The sequence below is a fragment of the Phodopus roborovskii genome, unplaced genomic scaffold (assembly GCF_943737965.1).
Source record: "Phodopus roborovskii unplaced genomic scaffold, PHOROB, whole genome shotgun sequence".
Classification (NCBI taxonomy): Eukaryota; Metazoa; Chordata; class Mammalia; order Rodentia; family Cricetidae; genus Phodopus; species Phodopus roborovskii.
In genome coordinates this window covers 2,583,031-2,609,320 of record NW_026126416.1, presented here as the reverse complement: position 1 = coordinate 2,609,320, position 26,290 = coordinate 2,583,031, and the positions used below count along the sequence as shown (strand labels likewise).

General features: G+C 40.0%; 1 protein-coding gene across 1 annotated transcript in view; it reads right to left on the bottom strand.

Moving 5' to 3' along the window:
* Crb1 (crumbs cell polarity complex component 1) overlaps positions 1-26,290 on the bottom strand; it is a 113,899-nt gene that overhangs the window by 39,335 nt on the left and 48,274 nt on the right. Inside the window, exon 7 of the mRNA XM_051183139.1 lies at positions 5,000-5,956. Coding sequence (XP_051039096.1) covers positions 5,000-5,956 — 957 coding nt within the window. The remainder of the gene's footprint in view (positions 1-4,999; positions 5,957-26,290) is intronic.

Below are 26,290 nucleotides of genomic sequence, written 5' to 3'. Positions count from 1 at the left end.
GGGAAATGAAACTTCTGCAGGCATACCCAACCAGACACTTTTTCAAGTTCCACACAGCCTTACTCAATAGAACGGCAACGTTACCTCACTTTTAGGAGCTTCTGAGTTTATAATGCAAACCATTACCTTTCAGATTATAATAGGGGCCCGTGAGATACAAAGGAGAAAAAAAAAATAAATGAAGCTTCTGCAACGATCAACTAAAGAACATTCCCATCTCCTCCCTAAAATCCAAACAATGAAACATTAGACAACGCCGAGCCTCATCTTGGTGGAAGATGAGCACGCCATGTACCTCTATGGTACCCTACCTTGGTGATCTCTGCTGTGTGTGGGGGGGGGGCGTGCTGAAACAGACGTGTCATGAAGTCCATTGTGTTAACTGACTGTGGTCAAGTGCCAGAGAAGGGCTGAGAGTTGGCTATTGAATTTGCAATGCAGAAATTGTTGCTGAGTTTGACAACAGCTCTGTCATGAAGTTATCACTGCTTTGGGTTTTTGCATCTCAGTTATAACCAGGGGGAAAAAGAAAAAGATTACATCCTATCATGGTTAGATACCATCATCAATTGAAGTTTGTGAGAAAGTAAGACATATTTTAGTTTAGCTGAACCACAGTGAATCTAGTTTAGATAACCATCTGTGTTTGAAGACCTTCTGCTTAAAAGGCCACATTTTCAGAACTCTGACTTGATTCCTATAGGATCTGCATTTGGACACCACCTGCCCCAGGCAACTACAGGTAGCTTTCAAAGGTAACTGTCAGATAAAATAACCTCTTTGAAGAGGTTAACGTTTCTGAACACACCATGGCACTTTTGTATAGGATAAAATGCTTAATAAGAAAATTGGGCTCTTGAAGCCCTTGAGTTTTGAGGGTAGGCACAAAAATCCCTCAAGCTCAGGGGGCCGGGCCCCTGCTGGTCATCCTAGGATGCCTGAAGCATCACTTTGTGGATCAGAATAAAAGACAGGATGCAGAGGTGAGTTTCTTTCTTTCTTTCTTTCTTTTCCGTTAGAAACTTGTCTCTCCAGTAATCCTATTTTCCAGAAATCACAAGCAGGTAGTCAGAGTGTGTGATGTGCAACATGATTTTTAGAAACACCATAAGCCACATAGGAAGGACTTGACTCTGAGCGTGGAAGATTTGATTCTTATACGTATTACCAATATATTCTAAAGATGTATGGATGAAAAAACTAATTTGACAAACTTTAATAGTTGATGGACTACAAAACAATTTTTTTAACTTTTTTTTGATAATTGTTTTTTAAAATTTAAATTTGAAACAAGCTTGTTTTACCTGTCAACCCCAGTTCCTGAAACCTCCCTTCCTCCCTTGTTCCCCCACACCAACCTCTATCCCATTCCTTTTCTGCTCCCCAGGGAGCAGACTTCCATGGGGATCTTCAAAGTCTGTCATATCATTTGGAGCAGGGCCCAAGCCCTCCCCCATGTGTCTAGGCTGAGAAAGTATCCCTCTATGTGGAATGGGCTCCCAAAGTCCATTCGTGCACTAGGGATAAATACTGATCCACTACCAGAGACCCCATAGGCTGCCCAGTCCTCCTAACTGACACCCACATTCAGGGGGTCTGGGTTGGTCCTATGATGTTTTCCCAGCTATCAGACTGGGGTCCATGAGCTCCCCCTTGTTCAGGTCAGCAGTCTCTGTGGGTTTCTCCAGCCTGGTCTTGACCCCTTTGCTCATCACTCCTCCCTCTCTGCAACTGGATTCCAGGAGTTCAGCTCAGTGTTTAGCTGTGTCTGCTTCTGTTTCCATCACCTCCTAGATGAAGGCTCTAGGATGGTATATAAGGTAGTCGTCAATCTCATTATCTGGGAAGGGCATTTAAGGTAGCCTCTCCACTACTGCTTAGATTGTTAGTTAGGGTCATCCTTGTAGATCCCTGAACATTTCCCCAGTGCCAGATTTCTCTTAAAACCTATAATGGCTCCCTCTGTTACGGTATCTCTTTCCTTGCTCACCTCTATTCTTCCCCTGACTCAGTCTTCCTGCTCCCTCATTCCCACCTCTCCCCGCCCCTTTCTCCCAACTCCATCTCCCCTCCCCCATGCTCCCCATTTGCTTGGGAGATCTCGTATAGGATGAAACCGAATGAGAGTAAATAGGGGGCACTTCCGTTTAACTGCGACACATCCGTTCATGATAGAAGAAAGGGAACTCTGTAGCCTCACAAATGGCAATGACATACAAACAACAGTGTGTAAACCCTGTGCCACACTGTGAATGCGATGCTGGTATGACAAATGACAGCTTGCTGCATAGACAGAGGAAGTGTGTGGTCCCGTGTCACTGTGTCACCGAGCACTTACATGTACCACCTTTCAGAGAGAAGATGAGGTCTCAATGCCATGTCATATAGAGACACTAGAGGAAAGTAGTGTGACATGTAGGATGATGGTTGCTGGGCGTGATATATTTTCCCTCAAGTATTAGGGATTCCCAAGAAGAGATGTGAGTCCTCAATCAAGAACATTCCTGATGGAAACTGTATGGGAAACGAAAGCTATGGGTAAACCACAGCCCAGAAAAAAAATGAAGGAAATCACTGTTTGGAAATGTGGGGCGAGATGGAACAGTGAATTCTCTGCTCTGGAACTAAGTACGCATAAAGCAGAGGTTTCCATAAAAAAAATTCCAGCTATTCAATGAAGCCCTGTCAAACCTAACAGAGGGAGGTAAACAACTACAAATTGTTTTTTTTTTTAAATAGATACTTTTCCAAATAAAGCAAGCGGTGTGCAATACACTCCTTTAGAACAATATCCCAGAATCCCTGTCGTGATACATAACACAATACACGTATGATGTTAACACGCCAAGCACTTTAGGGCGCCATGCAAAACTTCTCAAATCCCCCTTCTAGGGCACAAACGGTGTTTGAGAAGATCAGCTTCAAGATATTATCAATTTCTACTGCTTTTGTGTTGCTCAGACCTCAGACTGGCAAATTCCATCCCCAGCCTGTGTTCTTTCATTGTGCTTGCCAGTGGTAAACATTGTTCCAAAATCATTACTTGAGGGCTGGAGAGGTGGCTTTTATATTTAAGAGCTTTTGCTTTTCTTGTAGAGGACCCAGGTTTGGTCCCCAGTATTCACATCAAAACTGTCTTTAACTCCTGTTCTAGGGGATCTTCAGACCTCAACAGGCATCTGCACAAATGTGGTGCATAAACATGTACACCTAGTCCCACACATGTACACACGAAATAAAGCAATAAAATAATATATCTTAAAAATAATTATTTGGATGTCTCACTCTCCAGATTTTTAGTGTGTCTTATATAGCAGACAGACTCAGTTGTACTCTTAAGCATTTGTGTGTGTGTGTGTGTGTGTGTGTGTGTGTGTGTGTGTGTGTGTGTAAGCAATAAAGTACAGAAAACATTCCCTCATAGATCTCAGCAATACAAAATACCTTCACTTCATGGTTCAGAGGTGATACAGCAAATATAACTTTCCTTTAAACTTCTCCCAAAAATTTCCAAAAAGAATGGGTTTTATTACCTCCCTGTCCTATAACCTTTTGATACCAAATGTAGGGTTAAACAGTTTCAAGTATTATGAGAATAAAGGATATAAGCACACTCAGTGATTAGGGGAATATGGAAAGTGTAACCAAATCAGGAACTTGGTTTAAAAAGTTCATTATTTTCCAAGTTAGAAAAAAAAAAAAAGATATAAAGAAAACCAGAAGCCGCTGGATTGGCATCCCTCGAATCTATTTCCTAGGACAGTCAGCATCGCCATGGCCAGTGTTAACCTCACGGGTCACTGCATCTGGAGCCCAGTCAAAATGAGTCCGCATCTGTTTGTTATTTTGTATATGTAGTAAAAATATTGCCTTGGGTCAATTAGATTTTCCTTCAAAAAGTGAACCATTTCCTCGGCATAATTCTACCTTTTCTCCTTTAGAAATAACCACAAAGCAACTTGCCATGCCATTTAAAATATTACATAGAGCAGCAGATGCCATGCCTCATGGTCAAACAGGCCCATGATTGTAATGAATATTGTGGTGAGGGGTAAACCTGAAAATAGTTTCTAATAATTCTTAGCCATTGAACATGGAGTAGGGTATAGGCTTCGGCTGGTTTTCATTTTACTTCATATAAAACAGAGGAGGCTATTTACCAGATGCTGTCCCAACTCGGGCTTACTCTAAAATGTTGGGGTAAATTGTAGCCAAACTTCAAAGCAGTCTGTTAGAGTTCACTCTCAGACCTCTAAGTGCATGATGATAACAACAACAACAACAACAACAATAAAAGTGAGCAGATATGTATTGACCACTATCCACGGAAGTCTTTGGAGCAGTGCTGGATGGAAAGGATTTGAAATACACTTCAACTGATATCCTAGAGGAACAGATTGGCTTGTGTGTGCCACCTACCGAGTTTTACCGATAGTACGTTTTGTGCCTTCATTCTGTCTCTACTGAAGACATCTATCTGCTTTGTACATTAAGATGGCTGGAGGCACAGTTCTGAACGGAGCTGATGGTTTGTCAGTCCTAAACATGGTTCTTAAGGAAGTACAAACTGCACAGAGAGACAGCGAGGGAGTGGATATCCACCAAGACTCTGCCAACCACGGGATACAGTACTAGAGTCTGTGTCTAAAGTTCCCATTTCTTCGAAAAATGACATCTTGTTCAAATAAGGTTTTCCCATACATTTCTGACATGCAACAAAAGGCAAAGCTCTAAGAGCTCTTTTACCGACTAGATGAAACGCCGTTTTGATGGGAGCTATTAGCTTATTGTAATTTATCACCATCATCATCGTTGTTTTACTTTTCAGCCCAAGTAGAGTTTAGCTGTGCTATGAAACACACTCATAATCAATGCATGTCAGTGCCGCCCCCTTTATCTCCCGGAGAGCAAGCATCAGCGTAAGTCCTGAGGGCTCCTTACGTTCCCTAACAGGTGTTTCTGAGGCACACAACACTCCCGGCCACCCCATCCCTCTTACCTTCCAGGCAGTTGGAGCCTGTATAGGGCCTGTCACATTCACACCGATAACCCTGCCACAAGTTGATGCAGTGTCCTCTGTTTTGACAAGGTTGACTTTCACACCAGTCCTTTCTCATGCAGCCTGCTTTGACATTTAGTGACAGGGCAGACGGAACGTTCTCCAGAGTAATGTGGCTCAAATCAAATTGAACATCTTGGAGACAGCCCACAAAGGAAGGCGTCGATGGCTCATTATAGACGTCAAGCCCAGACACACTGTTGCCGGTTGATCCCACTGGTAAGCCACCCAAAAAAGAGTTCTGAGAAGCACAAAGTGATTGCCGATTCCCAACTGGAAAAGAAGTCTTAGATGAGCACTTCCCCTTGCAAGAGCTGCCGGTCAGGGTAAGGGTTATAGTTTCTGCAAACGTTACCTCCACCAAATGCCATTCTCCATCGCTAGTGTTCTGGGGGACATACAAAAGCGCCTTTGACTGGTTCTGGACTTGGAGTGACAAGTGAACAAAGCCGTTCAGCAACTCCAGCTTCATAGACGTGTCCCCGTTGCCTCGGAAAAGGAGAAGTGTGTTTGGTTGAACAGTCTGGAACCTCAAGGATACACTACATTCTGACTGCAGTGTTGTACGCGAGCCACTTGTGACCCACAGGAAACTGTTGCTCTCGAAAGAGAGTGTGGTGTCGGTTTCACACAGGGACCCCGCAGAGCCAGAAGGACATTGGCAGGTGAAGCCATGCTGGCCGTTCTCCAGGTGAGGGATGCATTTTCCATCATTGAGACACCGGCCACGAGAGCAGCCCAGAAGAACTTCAGAACAGTCTTCTCCTCCATAAAATGCCCCAGAAACGTCGTCAAAGGGGCAATGGCAAGTATAATTCCCAGGCAGGTTCTCACAAGTACCACCGTTTTGGCAAGGGTTTGATAGACATTCATCGATGTCTTCTTCGCAGTGGATTCCTGTCAAATAATAAGCAACAGGTTGAATGTGTGCAAACTTACATAGATATTTGTAATCAAATCATTAAAGCTCCATGTAAATTATATATATATATATATATATATATATGTATACATACATATATATATTATACACACACACACACACACACACACATATATATATATATATATATATATATATATATATAAAATCAAGAAATTCAGGTCAAGTTCAGGGTTATAACTGGGCTGGAGTAAATGTAATACTTGAGGAAAACTAAAATTAGTTATATTATTCTACACGTGGTGTGAAAAGACCAGTCATGACAGACTTAGAATTCTTCTAGAAATAGAACAGCCACCGTCTCAAGTTAACCATTGTCAAATATACATATGGCATCAACGTGAGAACAAAAAGAAAGAAACTACATTTCTGGCAGTGATCCTAGATTAAAAAAATGATTCCTTTGTGGGTGCTTTGTTCAGTCCCTGTTTATCCTGTTATTGTCCTCTCTCCTATTTGGAAAGGATGGTTGCTTGCTTTCTTGTTGTACCATCCTATAAGTCCCAGAAACAAAGTTTTCCAAGTATATAGACACAGACATTCCTCACGGCGAAATTCCTCCGGCAGATGAGAGGACCCATTCTTCTTCCTGCATTTTTATATAAAATAAGACACCTGTTCTACAAGTTCTCGCTGATCATTTTTATTGCGTTTTGATAAAATCTGGATTTCAAGAAAAAATAGGATGGTACCCATAACACAGTTACTAGAACTACTTCAATCAAGCTGTCAAGAATAGGGCACGCTGTTTATTAGCTCTTGTCAGCATGGAACAAGCTAGGGGCACCTGGGAAGAAGGAATTTCACTCGAGGAATCACCTCCAGCAGAATGGCATGCAGGAAGGTCTGCGGGGGCATTTCTTTCATTGACAGTTCATGGGCGAGGGCCAAGCCCACTGTGAGATGTACCCTCTCTGGGCAAGTGGTCCTGGGTTCTGTAAGGAACCAGGATGAGCAAACCAGGAAGAGTAAGCCAGCAATCAGCTTTCCCCCCATGGCCTCTGTGGGAGTTCCTGCCTCCAGGTTCCGGCTCTGAGCTCCTGCCCTGGCTTCCCTCAATGGTGGAAAATAATCTATAGGCCCAAAGAAACCCTTCCCTCCCCTACTTTGATTTTGGTAAGTATTTTACTTTCTATCACAAACCTGTCACACAAAGTCTCCGTCTTGATAGTGTTGGGTGAAAACCACAACTAGGCTGCATGATCTAAAGCACATCATTGGCTTCTTTGCCTTTGAGAGGCTTACTTTCCTCATCAACAAAAATGGGAATTAAAAAAATGGCATTTACATGACAAGGATTTTCACAGGCAGTCAATGACTGCCAATCTGCTTGCTGTGTAAGTTCTCAATAGACGCTGGACATTACTAAAAAGTAATAACCAAAAAAAAAATTCTCTTATTGACAAAATTCAAATAGTGCTTGGTCATTCATTGCAAGATAATTTACAAAGTGTAAATTACTTGTTCTGCCCTACAAATTGAAGAGCCTTGAAATAATAATATAAAGTAAACATGAGAATTACTGGATATTAATCTAGAATTTCATTAGACTCTAAATTCCACTAGGGAAAGGAAACGTGTTTTATTCATTAATCAATGTCTAAGTCTTAGTTTAATACTTGGCTCATATTTGAAAATCCCAAGAACCCCTAAAACCAAAGATTCATTTGATAATTAATCTTTTAAATGGATTAGTTAATGACTTTCCTAAAGTAACAAATATTTTAAAAAGGGATTAAATCTTATGCAAAACCTAAGTGTTCTTTCTATGTATGCTTACTCATTTGGGAAATGATAATTTTTCACTACCACCAGCACTTATGTATCAGACATCGAGGCACTTGCCTGGAAGGTTTCTGTCGTACTTACATTTTACTTTACTTGGATAGCTTTCACCTTAGCTGTTAATCTGAAAAATATGTTTTAAGTTCTGTGAGAATGTTGAAGTACTATGATTTTACTTGAAGTCTCCCACAGTGCTGACACAATGCTGAGGGTACGTGCTACAAATGCTCTATGAATAGAAAGCACTATGTGGAATTAATCTGGATATAGAGAATGAATACGACATCATAAGTAACAATTAACTATTCTAAAGAAATTTTAACTACATCAAGAGTTTGAATTTTTGAATCGGAGACAGCGAACAATCTTGAGCCATTAAAACCAAATAAAACAAACAGTGATGTCATATAGGACGTGCACAAAATCACGCAGATGGCGAGAATGACGACGAGGTCTTAATGACGGCAGGGAGTCCAGCAGTGGGTGGATCCCAGTAAACTACAAGAGCAAAGCCCCACTCCAAGAGGACCCAGAAAGTTTCAGGGAGCTAAAGCTGAATCTACAGTTCAGACATACATCAGAGTGAGCCCCCCCCCATAAAAAAAAATCATTGTGAGCACAAATTAGCCTAGAAACAACCCTGCATGGGAAATCTGAAGACATTCCTTTGTGTTTGGCAAATGGGCCGTGGAAGGCTCATGGAGGAAGATCAAGTTAAAAAGGTTAGGCCAATGCAGTCAGACTGGAGAGCGGGAGCCCACGAAGATTTTATTGTTTTATTTCTTTACTTATTTACTTTTTGGCACTGGAAACGATGGGGTAAACGTGGGCTGGAAGACCAACGTGGTCTCTTCCAAAGGTCGGTCCCACAGGGGCGAGTGAAGAGAAGGGAACTAGAGACAGGAAGACGCGCCAGGAGCCGTTAAAACTCCGCAAGTGAGACAGACTATCATGGCCCAAAATAGGATGTTTATTTCCTTAACAGTCCCAGTTGCCTTCATTTGTATCTGTTCAGCGTATAAATGCCCACAACACTTGGTACTCTTATTTTATTTATTTTTTTTTACCCCTAGAATATACAGATACGATCTTCCACAAAATACCATTAACTTGGCAAAACAGCTGCCTTTATACATATATATACATATATGTATATATGTACATATGTATATATGTATACATATACACATATGTATATATATGTATAAAGAAATTAAATGTTGCCATCGTTTAAAAGGAAAGGAAGAAGAAGGCTGTCTTAATATTAAAAAGATACATACAGGGCCATGGAAACAGATGGTGGCAGGGATTTGTGCTCTTCCCTGTTTAAAAACAGTCCTGCAAACACCACACCAAATAAGGTCAGACTATTTGATGAACTTGGTCAACTCAAAGTGAGAAAACACACACACACACACACACACACACACACACACACACACACACAACACATTGAAAATTCTTCCACTGGGGCTCCAGACCTGGCTCAGTGGTTAAGAGCACCGGCCACTCTTGCTGAGGACCCAGGTTCAATTCCCAGCACCACACAATGGCTCATAGCTGCCTCTGACAGGCTGTTTGCTTCAGTGGATCTACCGACCTCTCTGACTGTCACAGGAACCAGGTGCATATGTGGTATGCACCAGACGTATGTGCAAGGCAAACTGTTTCATACAGTAAATGCAAAATAAGAGATAGAAAAGATTTTTAAAAAGAAAAAGAAAATTCTTTCTGTGGTAATCTCGCCGACTGGGCAAAGGAAAAGGCCCGCTGTCTATCAAAATAAAACAATCAGGTGATTGATATTCATGGGATTGTGCCTGCCAGTCAATCTTTCCATTGGGGAATTTCAGTAGCTGTTATTTGGTTGCTCGTGTCTAAGACTAATGAATAATGTAGATTGCTTAAAGTTTAGTCACTTTTAAATCAATTCCGTTAACTAAAACCTTACTATTTATTTTCCTAACATTCTAATGTAGCATATAATTCTATGTAGTGCTGCTACATTTACACATAGTTACAATAGAAAAATCTCCACCGCCTGGTATATTGCAAACACCAATCAGAATACGTAGCGTTTGTGGATAGAAAGAAATACATTAGAAAAAAATTTCTAGGAAAACAAAAATAATTGCATTTTGATCTACTTTAATTACTTCGATGTTCTTTTAAAAAAAAAAAAAAAACCATAAATCCGAGAAGGAATTAAAGGAAAAAACCCAACAGTTTGACGTGTGAACATATCCACTTCCCCTTGCCCCAAGTTCTACTTTTCTTATAGCAATAGTATCTGTTATGGCACTAAATATTAGCGGTTAAGTAAACATCTTAAAAATTGTAGCAACAATACCAATTATCTTATCTAAATAGTAAGAAGAAAGTTAGTTACCTATAACCATCACCATTAAAATGTGAAAAACTTGTGTCCTGTTTCCAAACATATTTCTGTAAAAAAGCAAAAACAGCTAGTCAACCGGTGTCTACTAGGTCAACTGAAACTGTTCCTGATGCCTTTGTGTTCTTTCCAAAAGCGTGGGTTTGGGCTTCTCAGGGAGAATGTGAGGGCTCAGCTTGCTGGGCTCCTGCTCGAGCTGGATCAGTGAGGGCTTAATGTAAGACTCAGCTGTGCCATTTACCAGGCAGCATGGTTATATTTTTAGACCCAATCCTCCCAGCATGCACAGTGCCTCCCTCCTGTAAGTCTCTTCAGTCAATGTGAGTCTGATCTCGACAGTAAGGAGCATTATGAAGGAAACCAAGGAAGCTCCATTCAAACTATGAAGAAGAGAAAGTTTGACTACAGAAAATCATTACTTGATCTTATTTTTCTTCACAATGAAGGAAGTGCTGTGTTGGCCTTTGGTTTGTTTTGCTTCTTTGGGAGACTAGAGTCTTGTCATGCAGCCCTGGCTGGCTTCCAACTCATGGTACTCTAGTGATTAGCCGCCATCACACCTGTTATTTCCTGGCATTTGGTTCAATCCCTACCACTGAAACAAAACCAACCCCCTCAAAACAACAGGGTGTGGTTAAGAAGTTCACATCAAGTGCATTGGTTGACTTTGGTAGAGAATGAAAAGGAGAGAAAGACGTAGGGAAGCAGCAGAGGCTTTCACCTCTGTGAGTACCATCTCTGGGATGTCTCCCAACTTCCCCCCAGGCCTACAAAGGACTATGAGATCTGTTCTCAGGATCTATAGACTCTTTACTGTTGTTGACCAGGGGATACCATGTAGCACCCATCTACCCAGTATTCACGTTGCATTATTCAGTATAAGTAATCTACAAGTGTGTAAAGCATGTGGGTCATCTGGCTGTTGGCATTTAAACCAATACCATACCACTTCATGTAAGAGACCTGAGCATACCTGCATTGAGGATCATTGTTGGCTGTAGAAGCAATGGTCTGTGGATAACTAGGGATGCCTGTACTTATATGATACTCTCATACTTGGGTCATCTCTGAGTGAATAACAGTTCTACTCTCAGAACCAATGCCATTTAACCTAATGAGGCAGACTAGCTTAAATATATGTGGTGTTGGCAAAGCCACTGGTTCTTGACATTGTTGTTGTGGTTGTTGCATTTCTCACAGGGCAGACATAAAGGCCTATGGATATTTCTTACAGGCCGTGCTAGCAAAGGTAGCAATGGTATCCTGAGGCAGTGTGATCTACTCAATGGGCTTAAAGATCGGCCACATAATCTAGGACAGGTAAGCTGTGCAGGAAACCAAGCAATGGTAGAAAAGAGTGATGCCAAACACATCACGGTAGTGCATCTCTACACTTTTTTTTTTTTTTTAGCCATTCTTATAACTCTTCCCTGTGGATGTCCTAACTTGTCTGTCACCTTCATGGTGCGGATGTGTTGGTGAGTGAAATGAACACAATCCAGCCTCGGGGGGCACCTAGTTCAGCCACATTTGTGGTACAGGAGAAAGGTGGACAGGCATCCACAGCAGGAGTGTATTGTCTTTGCAACTCTGTCTTATTGTTGGGGAAGACCTTAACAGGGGTGAATTAGGGGATTTAAAAACAATTGTGTGTGTGTGTGTGTGTGTGTGTGTGTGTGTGTGTGTTTGTATTTGTGCATGTGTGTACATGTAGAGGCCAGAGAACTATGTTCAGCGTCTTCTTGTAAAATGTGCTTGCCTCCTGCAGTCACACCCTCCCCTGCTACACACACAAAGGAAGAAATGGGGGGGGGAGTGAAGGAAATGAAATAATAAATTAATTAAAAGTGGAAAAATAATAAAAAGGAGAAAATCGTTATCTGAATAGCAAAGGACTCTAATCAGTAGTATTAGTCATCAAATACACACACACACACACACACACACACACACACACACACACACACACACACACAGCTACATTTTAAACCAGAAATGCAAGGAAATATATATCTAAAATATTTTAATGTGAAATGATTATACTAAAACATTTTTAAAAAATGTTATGGCAAAGGTTCTTTTGGGTGGGTCACTAAAACCTTAATGATTCCAGAGGAATGTGATGTTATTATTGGTGGTTTACTCCGTGTAGTACATACTTTTTTGTGTGTACATACAGAGCCTGGAAGCATTTTTGTCTGTCTCTGTCTTTGCCTTTGTTGCCACACTATTTGAAGGTATGATACATACAAATACATTCGCTAGTACTGATATTTGTTCAGAACTACATTCAAGCTCAGATAAAATATACTGAACCCAGAGAAAGATTTTATTCAATCCATTGTGTGGGGAAAAAAAAATATCTGCTATCTTCAGATGAAGGGCAAAATTGCAAAACGCTTTGAGTTTCACGTCTACATTTCACTTGCTTTTATACTTCAAAAGTTACTGTGAATTTTAGTTACTTTATGAACTAACACGTAGAAAGTTCAGCTTGGTCCACGTTCACTCCTGTTGATGCTACTTAGAAAGGTGATTTCAGAGATACTCAACCCAGTCTGACTAGAACTGTCCTAATAGGCTTTGATCAGTAAATCATCATTGATGGTTCTGCTATTGCTTACCCCACTTCCTGTCAACTAATGATTAAACACCCAGGTTCTGGGGGACTACAAAAACCTGCTTTGTGTTGGGTTGTATGTGCTGCAGTCTCTAATACTATTTGCTTCCTCGCTGCCCGAGCAGGAACTTCCTTTACATTCTTCAGCGGTGCTGTTTGTCATTTCTCCCAAATGTATTAATGTTTTTGTTCTGCAAAGCTAGAAGGAAAAAAAATCACGTCAAAGGCCAAGTGAATTACTGGCCTGGTAGGACCCGCTGTATGCTCGTAGCCTTTCACAGTCTGGCTTTTATTTATATCTCAGCATTACTTTCTACTGACCACTCTGTGGACGGTCTACATCAATTTTTTTTTCAGTAGAATAAAAATTAAAACATACTCAAAATTTTGTGTGTCTCAAACTACCCAAAAAACATCTCACATTCTTTTCAAGGCTAAGCTCCCCTTAGGCTTACCCTCATAGGAATGTCTGCCTTTGTTCTGAAACAGGCAAAGCTGTAAGCCCAGCACAGATTATATAGTATTGTTCTTTATTGCTTGCTACATGAGTTTTTTTCCTAAAAACAAACAAAAAAACACAACAACAACCCAACCAACCAAAGTCTTGTAAGAATGAATAACTCTTCTTAAATTTCTTCTATATAGTATTGCATATTATGTTGTATACTATACAAGAATGACATATATGTTTTTGATGGAATGCTCAAAATAATATAATTAATTTCCAAAATTAAAACAAAGACTATCCACTATTTTGGGGATATTCATCCCCACCACATGGGTGCTGAGAATCTAACAAGTCCTCTGTAAGAGCAGTGAGTGATCTAAACCACTGAGCCAACTCTCCAGCCACAGACACTACCTGCTCACAAGTGGTTTGAAGTGATTCTTCGGAGAGGAGGAGTGTAGAATTTCAATGGATATGTTTTCAAAGATACATACAATCCAAGAATTATCAAAGTGACTGCAATTAGAGAGAGAAGAAAAGAGAGAGGGGGTGAAGAGAGAATGGGAGAGAGAGAGAGAGAGAGAGAGAGAGAGATTGAGACTGCCAGGAAGGATACAAAATTTGTCTCCCTGTGGACTCTAGACTGGCATCTAACCTATCCCTAACCAGTGGCAGAGATATTTGAAAACCAAACTAGTGGGCGCAAATTTCTTGGCAAAAATCTGAGACTGCTTCACCAAAGTATGTACTTAAAACTACTGAATAGCCCAAACCTCCACCTTAACATGGATCAGATCCTGTATCGCCCAAGAACTTAGGAAGAGTTAGAACATCCTTCATAAAATTTACAGAATCTACTTAAATACAGCAAAGGATTTCTCTCCACATTTTATGTTCATAATAATGTGTCCTTATTCTACTGACAGGATAATGTTGGATGTATTGTTGATAATGTAGACTGACTTGATTCTTACGATTTTCTATATATTAATTTACAAGCATACTCAGAAAGGGAAGTAGAAGGAGAGTTTCTAGGCTGAAGAGCTCCAGCAATGACTCCAAGTAAATATGAGGTCCTTCCACTGTCAAAATGAGAGTGAATACTTTGGCTCTGTCTATCTGTGGTATTGTGGGCACTGGATATGATAATTAATTTGTAAATGCTTTTGGAAAATATGAAGTTCTACAAAGTAGTACATTTCTCTTAATGTTTCTGAACTCGACTATTGTTTAAAAAGTTAAAAACTTCAGAATTCAGTCACTGAAAAAAAGCCATTAGCAATGTTCATTTGTTAGGAACATATCTGTTAGGAATTTTAAGTTCTATCCCATTGAAATATACACAATATATGAACATGAATATGTGGATATTCATGAAAATGTTATTTTGACCTTAACACTACCAAAATATACAAATATATGAACATATTTGTGATAGCTTCAGCTATTAGGTAGGTCTTTTGCACAATATGTGGTTATTTGGTCAGGTGATGTTAAGTTGAATAAACTGAGTCTTGCAAGGTTTTTAAAAGTTTCCATGGGACTCGAATGGCTTGCCTGTAAAATGCCTGCTGTACAAGCATGAGGACCTGAGTTTAGACAACATGTAAAAGCTGGGTACCCAGACTTGTGTCTGTAACCCCAGAGTAAAGGCAGGCAGATCCCTGGAGGTCATCCCAGTAAGCCTAGATTAATCAATATGTTCAGGTTTAGTGAGACACTCTACCAAAAAAAAGAGTAATCAAAGTATACAAAGAATACATCTAATGTCAACTTCTGCTTCCCAGATGTTCCTCATGAACACATGCAGACATTTATAACACACACATACACATACACACACACACACACACACACACACACACACACACACACTTCCTAAAGCCTATTAGAAAGAGGCAGAGCCAGGTTGGTAGTGTCCCCAAACCATTTATTAAAACTTGCAGTTGTTGTAGGTACCATCTATATGTCATTAATAAGAATAAAGGATGAAAGGTGTGAACATCGATAACTGGCTTTCATTGTCTATTCAGCAGCCTCTGTCTATACTCATTAAAACTTATTTGAAGACACACACACACACACACACACACACACAATGACAACTGACAAAATTCTACAAATGATATTAAATGTCGCTCACCGTATAATTAAACTGAATTAAACATAACAGAAACTCATCCTTCCCTCCACCCTGAGGGACAGCACAGAGGCAAAGCCACATTAAATAATCTGCAGCTAAGCTCAGCGTCCCCCATCCGTGTTGATGAGAGACCAGGGCAGCTGCCAATGGCTTCTGGTTAGAGACCATTAGGGGAGCCTTTTCCTCTTCCATCTTTGCACCCCATCTTCCCATGTGCCTTTGGAAATGCCAACTGTGAGGATAACAAGAGAAAAGACAGAGTATTCCACCCAGGGCAAGGCATGCTGAAGAGGATACTAGAACAAGAAAAAAACCTTGGGATTTGCTAGTACTGGACTGGCTTGAAGTAGCTGGGAAATATGCAAGCTCCCACTTCGGGTTAGCATCATTTGGACAGATGTTTACCAGCTACCAGAAACCCAGGAGGAACTCCCTTCCCCCTTAGTAGAGCCATGTAGGGTTTGACCATTGCCTAGCTTACAGAGTGCACAGGGTCACTGGCATGCCAATTCTTCTGGCAATGACTGAGGAGAAGCTCTCCAGAAGGAGGAGAGAGGTATTTGTACAACAATGTTAATGACTGCATCATCTGTAATAGGTAAACTATGGGGGCAACATAGGTATTTCTACTCAAAAGTGATATTTTTCTATGATACAATAAAGATCAAACCTGATGATATACTAAGTGAAATAAGTAAGTCATTTAAAGAATTGAAGAGTAAATACTACATGACTCCTGAGGGCCATAAATATTAACTTCACAGAGACAGAATAGAATGGTGGTTTGTACCGTGAGTTCTAATAGCTCTCAATAATAAAAGCCAACAGTCAGATATAGGGACAAATGATGATAGATCAGAGAGAAGAAGGGGCAAGCCAAAGCCACCCTTGGTCCTCCAGACCTCTATGGTCAGCTAGAGGCAAGCTCCACCCTCTGATCTTCAGACAGGCTTTATTTGTACAAACAAGATGTCACTACAGTGGTTGCCTAGAGATGAGGGGAGGGAGGAAAACACAGAGTCTCAGTTGTGCTAGATGATGAGTTTGGAAGATCAGCCATATAGTGTGAGCATTATTAATGTTGACATTATTGAACTGTACAGTTAATGGCTAAGAAAGTTGATTTTTATATGTATTTATCAACACAATTTAAAAAGATAAAAGATGAGAGAAACATTTCAAGTAATGAAACAGGTAATGTTTCCAAGTTGTGATTACTCCTGCACTGCAGACGTGATTTACTTCCAGAATATTTGTGAATAGCATACGCCAGTACATACAGCAACAAAGATGCAATCCATTTAGTAGGTGTTAAGAACCATTGACATGAGATTTGACACCATTTCAAGAAAACACAATTCTCTCAAAATAAGTAGTTCACTAGATCCACAACCTTCCTGATAGGGTGCATTTATTTTTCTCCTAATGTGTGCTTGTTGATGATGGAAGGAACCTAGCATGGCTTTTTTAATATTGAAGTGTATTTAAACCAATCAGATACTAATTAGTCTGTAGTAGGATATTCACTTTGTCTCCTTCTATGTCCCATAACTATGGCGGATAATCTTACAATACAGGACTTTAGGAATTTTTTTAAATTCTTGTATAGAAGAAATGTTAACAGAAGAAAATCATGACTTAAACAATATATACATTCTTTTTGGTAATAGCAACAGGTTTCATCATTATTATGATATTTTTAAAGAAATGGTTTGAGATTAAAGCAGATAATAAGGAACTTATACAAACCATAAGAGAGTTAATAATAAGGATTCAAAATATGGAAAATGACAATGGAGAGTTTAAAATTAGAATGCAAAACGTAGAATGTTTTTTTTTTTTAAAAAGGGTTCAAAATATTAAAAAGGATAATGAAAAACAGGTAGCCTGCTGTTTCTGTCCTCGCTGCACCTTTTGGAAGTTGCTCATCCACACTTCCTGTCTACCCTAGTATGGTTGTTTTCCTTCTCAGGTCATGATGAGGTTGGAGATTAAACTACCACAACTATTATTCTCTCTTTCTGGTTAGATATATTAGGTACTAGACTTAAGTTTTCCAGCTTAGGACAACTCTATTGTAAACTCCGTTACACCTTCACCCTAGAACTAGATATGTAGGTTGTTTTGTTCTTGATTTTCCTTTTCTTAGAGCACACTTGTTATTCACTGTTTTGTATATAATTTTGTATAAATACTAAATCTTTTATTTAGACTAAAAGGGAAATTGTAGTGGGGTATTCACTTTGTCTCCTTCTGTGGCACTGACCACGCCCATTGGGGGGTGGAGCCAGGGGCAGAAGTGACCTGGGGAAGTAGGTTGGAGGAGGCACAGGAGAATGCTCTCTTGCAAGCCCCACAGGGATAGGCGATCTTCCGGAGGCATTCTTGGAATCAGGAACCTGCTGGCGTTCATCTGTCTATGTTGTGAGTTATTTCTCCCTGAATAAACATCTATTCGGCCTAATTGTTTATCCAGATCCTTATTAAACCGCGATATTAGTCTTAATGTATAATCACATTTAAGTGACCCTGAGATTTGATCATTTTAGTAAGAATGAAATAAAAATGATAACATGGAAAGAAGCTATCTGCAAACAAAATATGACCCTAAAAGGTTTTTTTGCAACACCAAAAGCTAAGTCACTGTCCTGGTCCCTGAACATTAGTTCATTTTACTCCTCTAACAATATAAGCATATTTAAAGATGAGGAAACTGAGTCACAGTAAGGTCAACTTCAGACATCTGCTAACTGGCAGGGTTCTCACTTGCTTCTCCATAGACTCTGTCTACTTTCTTCTCATTAGTCATGAGGTTTTGAGGTGCTCCAGGCTTTAAATTTTGCCCCTATTATAAAACTAGAAATTTTGTCTTCACATCTACAAAGTTTGCCAAAATTATACTTTATAAAATGCTCATAGGATGCTACACGACAACAGCAAGCGGCCAAGCTTAAGTACCACACAATTTTAGCTTCAGTATGTGCATGGGTTGTGGGAAGGCGGGGAAGGAGACAAAGAGATAGAGGCAAGAGGTGGGCGGAGTCAGAAGGATACAATGTAATTCTAGGGGCTCAAAATAGTGTTACTTGTCTTCTTGTTTGCTGCGGTCTCTAAATTTTCAACAATGGGTTTTACTTTGTTTCAAAACACTAGGTGGTAAGGAGTCAGAAGGATACAGTGTAATTCTAGGGGTTCAAAATAGTGTTACTTGTTTTGCTTCCTAAGGTCTCTAAATTTTCAACAATGGGTTTTACTTTGTTTCAAAATACTGGGTGATAGCAGCCTGAAGACTTTAATTGTTTTACTTTGTTTCAAAATACTGGGTGTGGCAATACTTGAATCCCAATACTCTGGAGGCAGAGATAGGCAGATCTATGAGTGCAAGCCCAGCCTGGCCTACAAAGTGAGTTAGTTAGTTTCAGGGCAGCCAGGGCTACACAGAGAAACCCTGTCTTGAAAAGCCAAAAATCAAAAACGAACAAACAAACAAACAGAAATAGGTAATATATGTAAAATGAAAATATAAAGCTTTGTAGTCCCTAAGGTAAAAAACTAGGTGCTGAAGAATCTCGTACATCAAAGTGAGCAGGAGTTTTATTGTTTTAATAGTTTATTTTGGAGTAAAAAGGCAGGCTGCACTCTGTTAATATTGGAATTTCAAAGGCGTTTCATTTAGGTGCTTGAGGGCTATGTTTCTGGATGAATCTTTTTTTTATTTCATCATCATGAACAAACTCTTTTCCTTCTGGTTCTGCTTGGGTCACCAATGCTCAAATTCTCTGACCCCACTTTACTAGAAGGCTCTGAAGGCTCTACCACCATCTAGTGGTAGATCTGGTTAACTGCATAATTTTCATACAGGTTAGTTCCTTGAGATCCACTTCCTAACAATCGCTGTTTGAATGCTGACTACGTACGTAGCAGGACTTTCACTGGACCTGCTGTCTTATTTACTTCCTATTCACACGAAATGAGCAGAATTTTTGTTATCCCCTAGTGTTCCCGATTTGCTGATGTTCACACTACTGTCTGCCGGAAATGGCGACGTGCATCTAATCAGTAGATTATGACAAAGGCAAGCAGATACCACACTTGCATTTGTGTCTTTCTAGAAGACGCCCCGATTGCGTCTCTGGAATTGCTTCTTGTGGAAAACATTCCCTACTGAATCCCACCGTTCTTAAGGAAATCAAACCTGCCTGCATCCCCCCTACTGCACTTTGAAGTTAACTTGCTAGCGAAGCCTTCAGAGGATTCCATGGCCACGGCCAGCTCCTTTATCTCAGCCACTCAAAAGGCTCCCAGGTGAGGTGGTGCAGCAAGTCCCATAGAAACCCTGAGAGAGATTACTGGTTGGTTACTAGTTTAAGCTGAAGAGTCGTTTTGAAGCAATCTATATAGCAGCAAGTATAAGGGAAAACGGCTCTGTAACCTCTGCTTTATTGGGAACGTTAATAATTGAATCAAAACTACAGAATGGTTGGGTAGGAGGGTCAGAATTGAAACTCAGATGTTTGGTTTCCAAAGCTGTGTTCTTACCATCTCGGCAAAACTTTCATCTTGTTGAAACATTTGTGATGAGCCAAACACTGAAAAAGCACGAAACAGAGAAGTCGGTAGCAGCAATACATATGCTAAACTGTGAATCCATTAGAGTGCAGTGAATGAGATATATGAGGGTTTGCACCCAATACCCTCAGGAGGGTGACTAAAGACGAACTGTGACAAATCACGGAGGATGTTCCATCAAGATAGGACAAGTGGGTCATTCAACGGGAGGGGGACGATGAAAATGTAGGTGAGAGCAAGTAGTGCAAGAGGAGAAAACATGAGACACGAGAAACTGTGATTATTTGTAGTTCTTTGAGTGAGAAATGGCCTTCATACTATCTGGCATTTGGATACTTGGTTCCCCGTTAGCGGCACTATTTGGGGGAAGTTTTTGAGGTTTGGCCTTGTTGGAAGCAGTATGTTACTGGAGGCCGTCTGTGAGAGCCTGAAGACTCGTGCCATAACTAGTTTGCTGACTGTGCTTCATGCTTGCAGTTTGAAGATGTAGCCCTCAGCTGCCTGCTACTCACTCACTGCCATCCTCCCCTCTGTGATCATGGTGATTCATATCCCTCTAGAACCATGAGACCAAATAAACTCTTTATTTCATAAGTTGTCTTGGCCATGGCGTTTGGTCGCTGAGAATGCCCTAATGACAAAGTTACTTATGGATATTTATCACACACATTCACACACACACACACACACACACACACACACACACACACACCATTACCAGATCCTAATCCCAGTTCTTAGCACATTTTCATCTTTTGACTGTCCGTGAATGTTCGATCATTTCACTTTGGTTTTTAAAGAAACTGCCACACAGTTTTCTGGTTCACATCACTGCCAGCAAAGAAGAAGACTGTTGCTCACCATCCTACCAACCCTGCATGCTGCCAATATTCATATAACTGGCCATAGGCATAACGATTGATAATGCATTCATTATCATGTAATAGTATCTCATTGCATTAGGCCTGCCTATTCTCTAGAGAACCACGATCAATAGAATGCACACAACAAAAAGGGTGCTTTTTATAGAGATAAGCTGCTTGGAGATTTAATGTTAAAACAGAGGAACACAACAGTCTGTATAACATTTTCACTCTTACTTGCGGAAAAAGAGTTTGTGATAGACTATGCTGTAATAGTCTATTCTGACTGAAAACCTTTTAAACCACACTGTATGAAATGTAAACTATGGTATTCATTTGAGTTATCTGTCCAATTTTTTATACTTATCCTGTTGTGGAATATATGTTTAACTATGCAAAGATGTGCTGCATTTACATATGTTGTAGAATATTTGCTTGACCATGCAAAGACATATTTCATTTGTTTAATTGTGTAAAGATGTGTTGCTGTTTTACCTTACCTGCCTAAGTCACCTGATTCATCTAATAAAAAGCTGACTGGACAATAGTGAGAGAGGACGTGTAGATGGGACTTCCAGGCAGGAAGAATGAGTAGGAGGAGGAATTTGGGCTCCGAGGAAGAAAGGGGGATAAAAAGAAGAAAATGGAAATACAGACACCAGGGAGATGCAAAGGGCCAGCCAGACTTGGAGGAAGCAGAAGAGTAGGCTATACAGAATGAAAGAAAGTTAAAGAGGCCTTAGGCAAAATGTGGATGAGCAGAAACAGGTTAAATTTAATTAAAAGAGCTAGTGGGACAAGCTTAATCTAAGGCCGAGCATTCATGATTAATAAGTCTTCCAATCTTTATTTGGGAGCTGGTCGGTGGCCCAAAGAAAATGCCAACTGTACTTGTTGTTTTAAGCATTCTACAGATCATGTTCTTTCAACTCGAGATCTTTTCTTGCAAAATAATGTTTTTCCACATCAGGTTCATGTTTTAAATGAGGGATTTCTTAATCAAGGACCACTTTTCAAGTAATTAGTGAGGCTGAGAGGAGGTGGCGCATTCACCCTGATTTGCAAAGGGAAACTGCAAACAGCCTGGCCGTGCAATTGCAAACTCTAGCTGAGAGGCAGTGGGAGCAATCCTCTCATGATGCTGTTGCTAGGCTCTGCTTCTGTTGCCGTGGCTGCTGCCGCTGCTGGTGGTGATGGTGGTGTGTGTGTGTGTGTGTGTGTGTGTGTGTGTGTGTGTGTGTGTGTGTGGTCCACGAGAGAGCATGGTACAGACTGGGAGCCTGAAGCCATTAACTCAGAGGCAGCACAGCTTTCTTTCAGGAAACATCTTTCTCAAGCATATATTTATAATATAAACGTGAGCTTTCACAACTACTTCTAGAACAAAAAGCAGAGTATGAAGCTAGAGATTCCACCCCATCTCTCAGTTTTTTTTTTTTTTTTTTTAAGTTGTAATTTTCAACTCATTTCCTTTTAATCTGCCCATACTTTTAACTTCACGGAAAACTTCCTGTCTTGATATAGTCATAGAACTAAGGACATACTGTGGGAGAGACACATAAATTTGATTATCTGGTAGCTAGTCTGAGTCTTCCTGTGGTGTATGTGAGAAACGATAGCTACCACTCACTGGTCCTTCCATCAGGGTCTAAGGTTAAAATCACCTCTGTTTGTAGCACAATTCCCTAAGTGGCTTCTGTTGAGATAGCCCCAGAGAATAAAATACCAACATCTATAGTTTAGTCTTTTCATTTCCTACAGAATTCAATTTCTTTGCAAGGACAGCATCTGTGGTCCACTGAAGAAGCCCCATTTTCTGTCCAGTTATGTATGTCTCATTGAGCCATGGAGTACTTAGGCTATATTTTCTTACTAGCTCTCTGTGGTTATATGGGTTCATTTAGTGTAGTTTTATGTTCCATGATTCATGAAACAACAGTTTCATCAAACAATGCTCCATTTCATTCCCTTTCCTTTTATAGTGCCTGTGGTCCTTTCTTGGCATAAAACAACATTGATGTCAGAATTTGGGAAATGAGTTCTAGGTATCAGCACACAAGATAAATTGTTGTTTTAGCTGAATATACAAAGCCATAACTCCAAATACCAGCATAAAATGTGTTTGTTTCCATTTGAACTTTCCCAAAGAGTCAGTGTACTTTTCTAATCTACCCAATTCTCAGTTGTATTACTTTTGTATCATGCTTAAGTTAATAATTCTGTATTTTCTGAACACCCTATTTATTTAGCAATTACAGTATGAACAGGAAAATTATTGAGTTATAAAATTCACGAAAAAACACATTATCAGAGTTAGCATCAAAGAATCAGTTCCTATGCCCTATCAGGCTATCCCAGCTGTCTGTGATTACAATCATATTAACCTTCTTACATAGCCAGGCTTCAGCTGCTCAATGATATTTGTAGGGATTTTTCTCACTTGAGAGTAGGGAATTATAGATGTGTTTATTTCCATATGTTGTAAGGGTGTAAGTATGTGTAAGTTGCGCATAAGTCATATAAATATCTCCATGTCATATTACACACACACACACACACACACACACACACACACACACACACACACACGGCCCTTAATATCCATGAATTCCACATTCCCGATGCAATAACCTCAGGTCAATAACATGCAGAGAAGGTCTGAATTTATTAAGTTCAGATGTCTTTTGTATCACTCCCTAACAATATAGCTTAACAACTATTTGTGTACAGTAATGCTATGATTGTTATTATAAGGTGACCTACAAACAGTTTAATTATGCTGGTGGACTTATGTTGGATGTATGTAAAAACTGTGGCAGGATTTATGAATCTGCAAGCATCCTAGGACCAAGGCTGTGGAGGTAGTGAGTGATGGCTGTATACATGTAGTTTTGGGGTATTGGTTTTGTCACTATATTGAAAAATTAGCCCCTCAAGTACAGAGGGAGAGTAGAGAAAGAACCTCAGAAAGCAGTAGCCCCTCCAATTGCATGTGTTGAGTGTTTTACCTGGAGTTCTGGTGTTATCAGGTACTGTACTCCGTTCTAACCTTATACATCATAGCTCTTTACATTCCAGCATGTGTGTGGTTGATGTCTGTGATTCCCACACCTGCAGGACAGAGGCATCATAAGTTTAAGGCCTGGCTGACCTATATAACGAGTTCCATGTAAGCCTGGGCTACACAGCATGGTATTGTCTAAATCCCAAAACAACTAAGCAAACAAATAACCTACAAAACAAACACATAAATAAAAAGAGCCAAAACAGAATGCACAACCTAGCTGACTAAAAGCCCGTGTCTTCGCTAGGGCTTCCTAGTTTCAGTTGCAAACTCTATAGGTCAAGTCTTCTCAAACACAGACCTGGAATCCTCCCTACAGTAATGGTATTGTAGATCAAACTTGAATTGTCTTCCCAGGATGGGCCATTACAGGAGAGGCTGCTGCTCCCTTCATGACATTTTTCTGGTTTCTTGTTTTCTCTACTGCAAGCTAATGCTCTTGGAAAGTCTTTCAATTACTGCAATACGCTTCTGAAAAATAGTGAAGTTCAACTCAAAAAGAAAGAAAGAAAAAAACCAAAAAAACAGAGTTGGTCACTCTAGATGTGCAAAACCCAGGAGTGGAATTTGTTAGAAACTTTCCGGATGCAGCTATTGGAGGCAAAGGTGCCCGCCAGTCATGAAGTTATGTATGGTGCTCTCCTTGCTTTGTAACAGGAAACTGCAAGGCAACCACGGTCATTTTTTCCCCCATTTGAGCTTCTTCTGATACAATCAACTTCCATTACTGTGACAACTCCACAGCAGAACTTGGTTTGATATTTTTTTTTAGGCTCTTCAAAATGACATCATTAAAAACTCCTCTGAAGGGATGATATGAAGCCGTAGAAATTTATGGGGCTCAGTGTGGCTCTAGGCCCTTTGCCCCTCATCCAGGGTTGATTGAAATCAGCTCACGGGATGGATAGTTATCATAGCATGTGCACAGGCCAACAAGGCAGGGGCTTTTATAAGGTTTCTTTCCTGAAGACACTGCAACAGGAACACATTTATTTGCACCCCAACATGCTCTTAGGGGAATTTCAGAATGTGAGCTGTTTGATGAATACCGCCATAAAGACTGGAATGGTCCTAATATGCCATAAAAGGAAGTGTGTGTCTGGTTGTCAGGTGAAATTCTTCTTGTTCTAATTGCAATTGGTATCTACTGCTTTGTGTTGTCTGCTGTGAAACTATTTCTGCTGTCTAACTCCCGTGTGAGGAAATAGCTTTTTTGGGGGAAACTATTTAAACAATTTAGAAGGTTTTATTTTTGCTCCAAAATAACCTTCAATGAATGAGTGGTCACATTTCTACAACCTCATTGCCAAGGTCTTCTATGCTAGACTCTTAAGGTTTTGAAGTTTCACTCAAGGAGCTCCCGTTCTTTTTATAATAAAAAAAATTAAATAACTAGGATTTTCAAATTTATGGGAATATATTTTAGATAATTTTTTAATCCTGTAAAAAAAACTAGTAGAATTAACAGAAATTAAAAAAAAAAAAACTACTTATTCCCCTTAGCTGAAAGTTACTGGAGACATTATTAAATCATTTATAGCATATCTTAGGGGAGGTTATTTTTATAATTCAAGATGCCAAAATCACATGGAGGTCCAGGAAAGATACACAGGAATGTCAAGAACTCCATAGCATTGCACTAGATTTCTCTGTTAAATTCAGAAAAAAAAAAAGACATTAAGATATAGAGAGGGGGTACTAATAAAGGAAACACACACACACACACACACACACACACACACACACACACACAGCTCCATGAAATGAGTATCCAAAAAAAAAAAAAAAATTAGGAGCATGACTGTAATTTGTTAGCATTTCCTATGTCTGGTGAAAGAAGACAATATACTTGGGAGAAGTGAACAAAGTTGACATGGGATCTCTGATGATTACAGATGCCGGGACTTTTAAGTGTGGGAGCAGATATTCTTTTTTTTTTTTTTTTTTTTTTTTAACCTATATCTTGTTGCAACACAATGGCTTGAGAATGGCTTGAGAAATTTCTTACAGTCTCAACCTGAGACATTACCCCCACGAGCTCATGTCTTCGATCCTGGATCACCAGTTAGTGTGTCTCTTTTCAGAGGTGGTAGAAAATTTAGAAGGGGGGCAGGGCTGGTAGAGCAAGACACTTAGAGCAGGTCGTTTAAGGTTAGGCGACTCCTTCTTGGTTTGTCGCTGGGTAAACAGACTGAACCTCTTTGTCTTCCTTGCCAGTTTTGACGCCGCCCTATAACCCTCTGAAACTGAGCCAAAACATCATGTTTATCCTCTTTCAAGTTGTCTTTGTTAGTTATTGTGGTCTTACTTACACACAAGTAAATAATAAAGAAAATTGGTATCCGAGAAGAGAAATAGTGTCTGTGATTAAAAACTTACTTTGTGGTTCATACACCTTTGA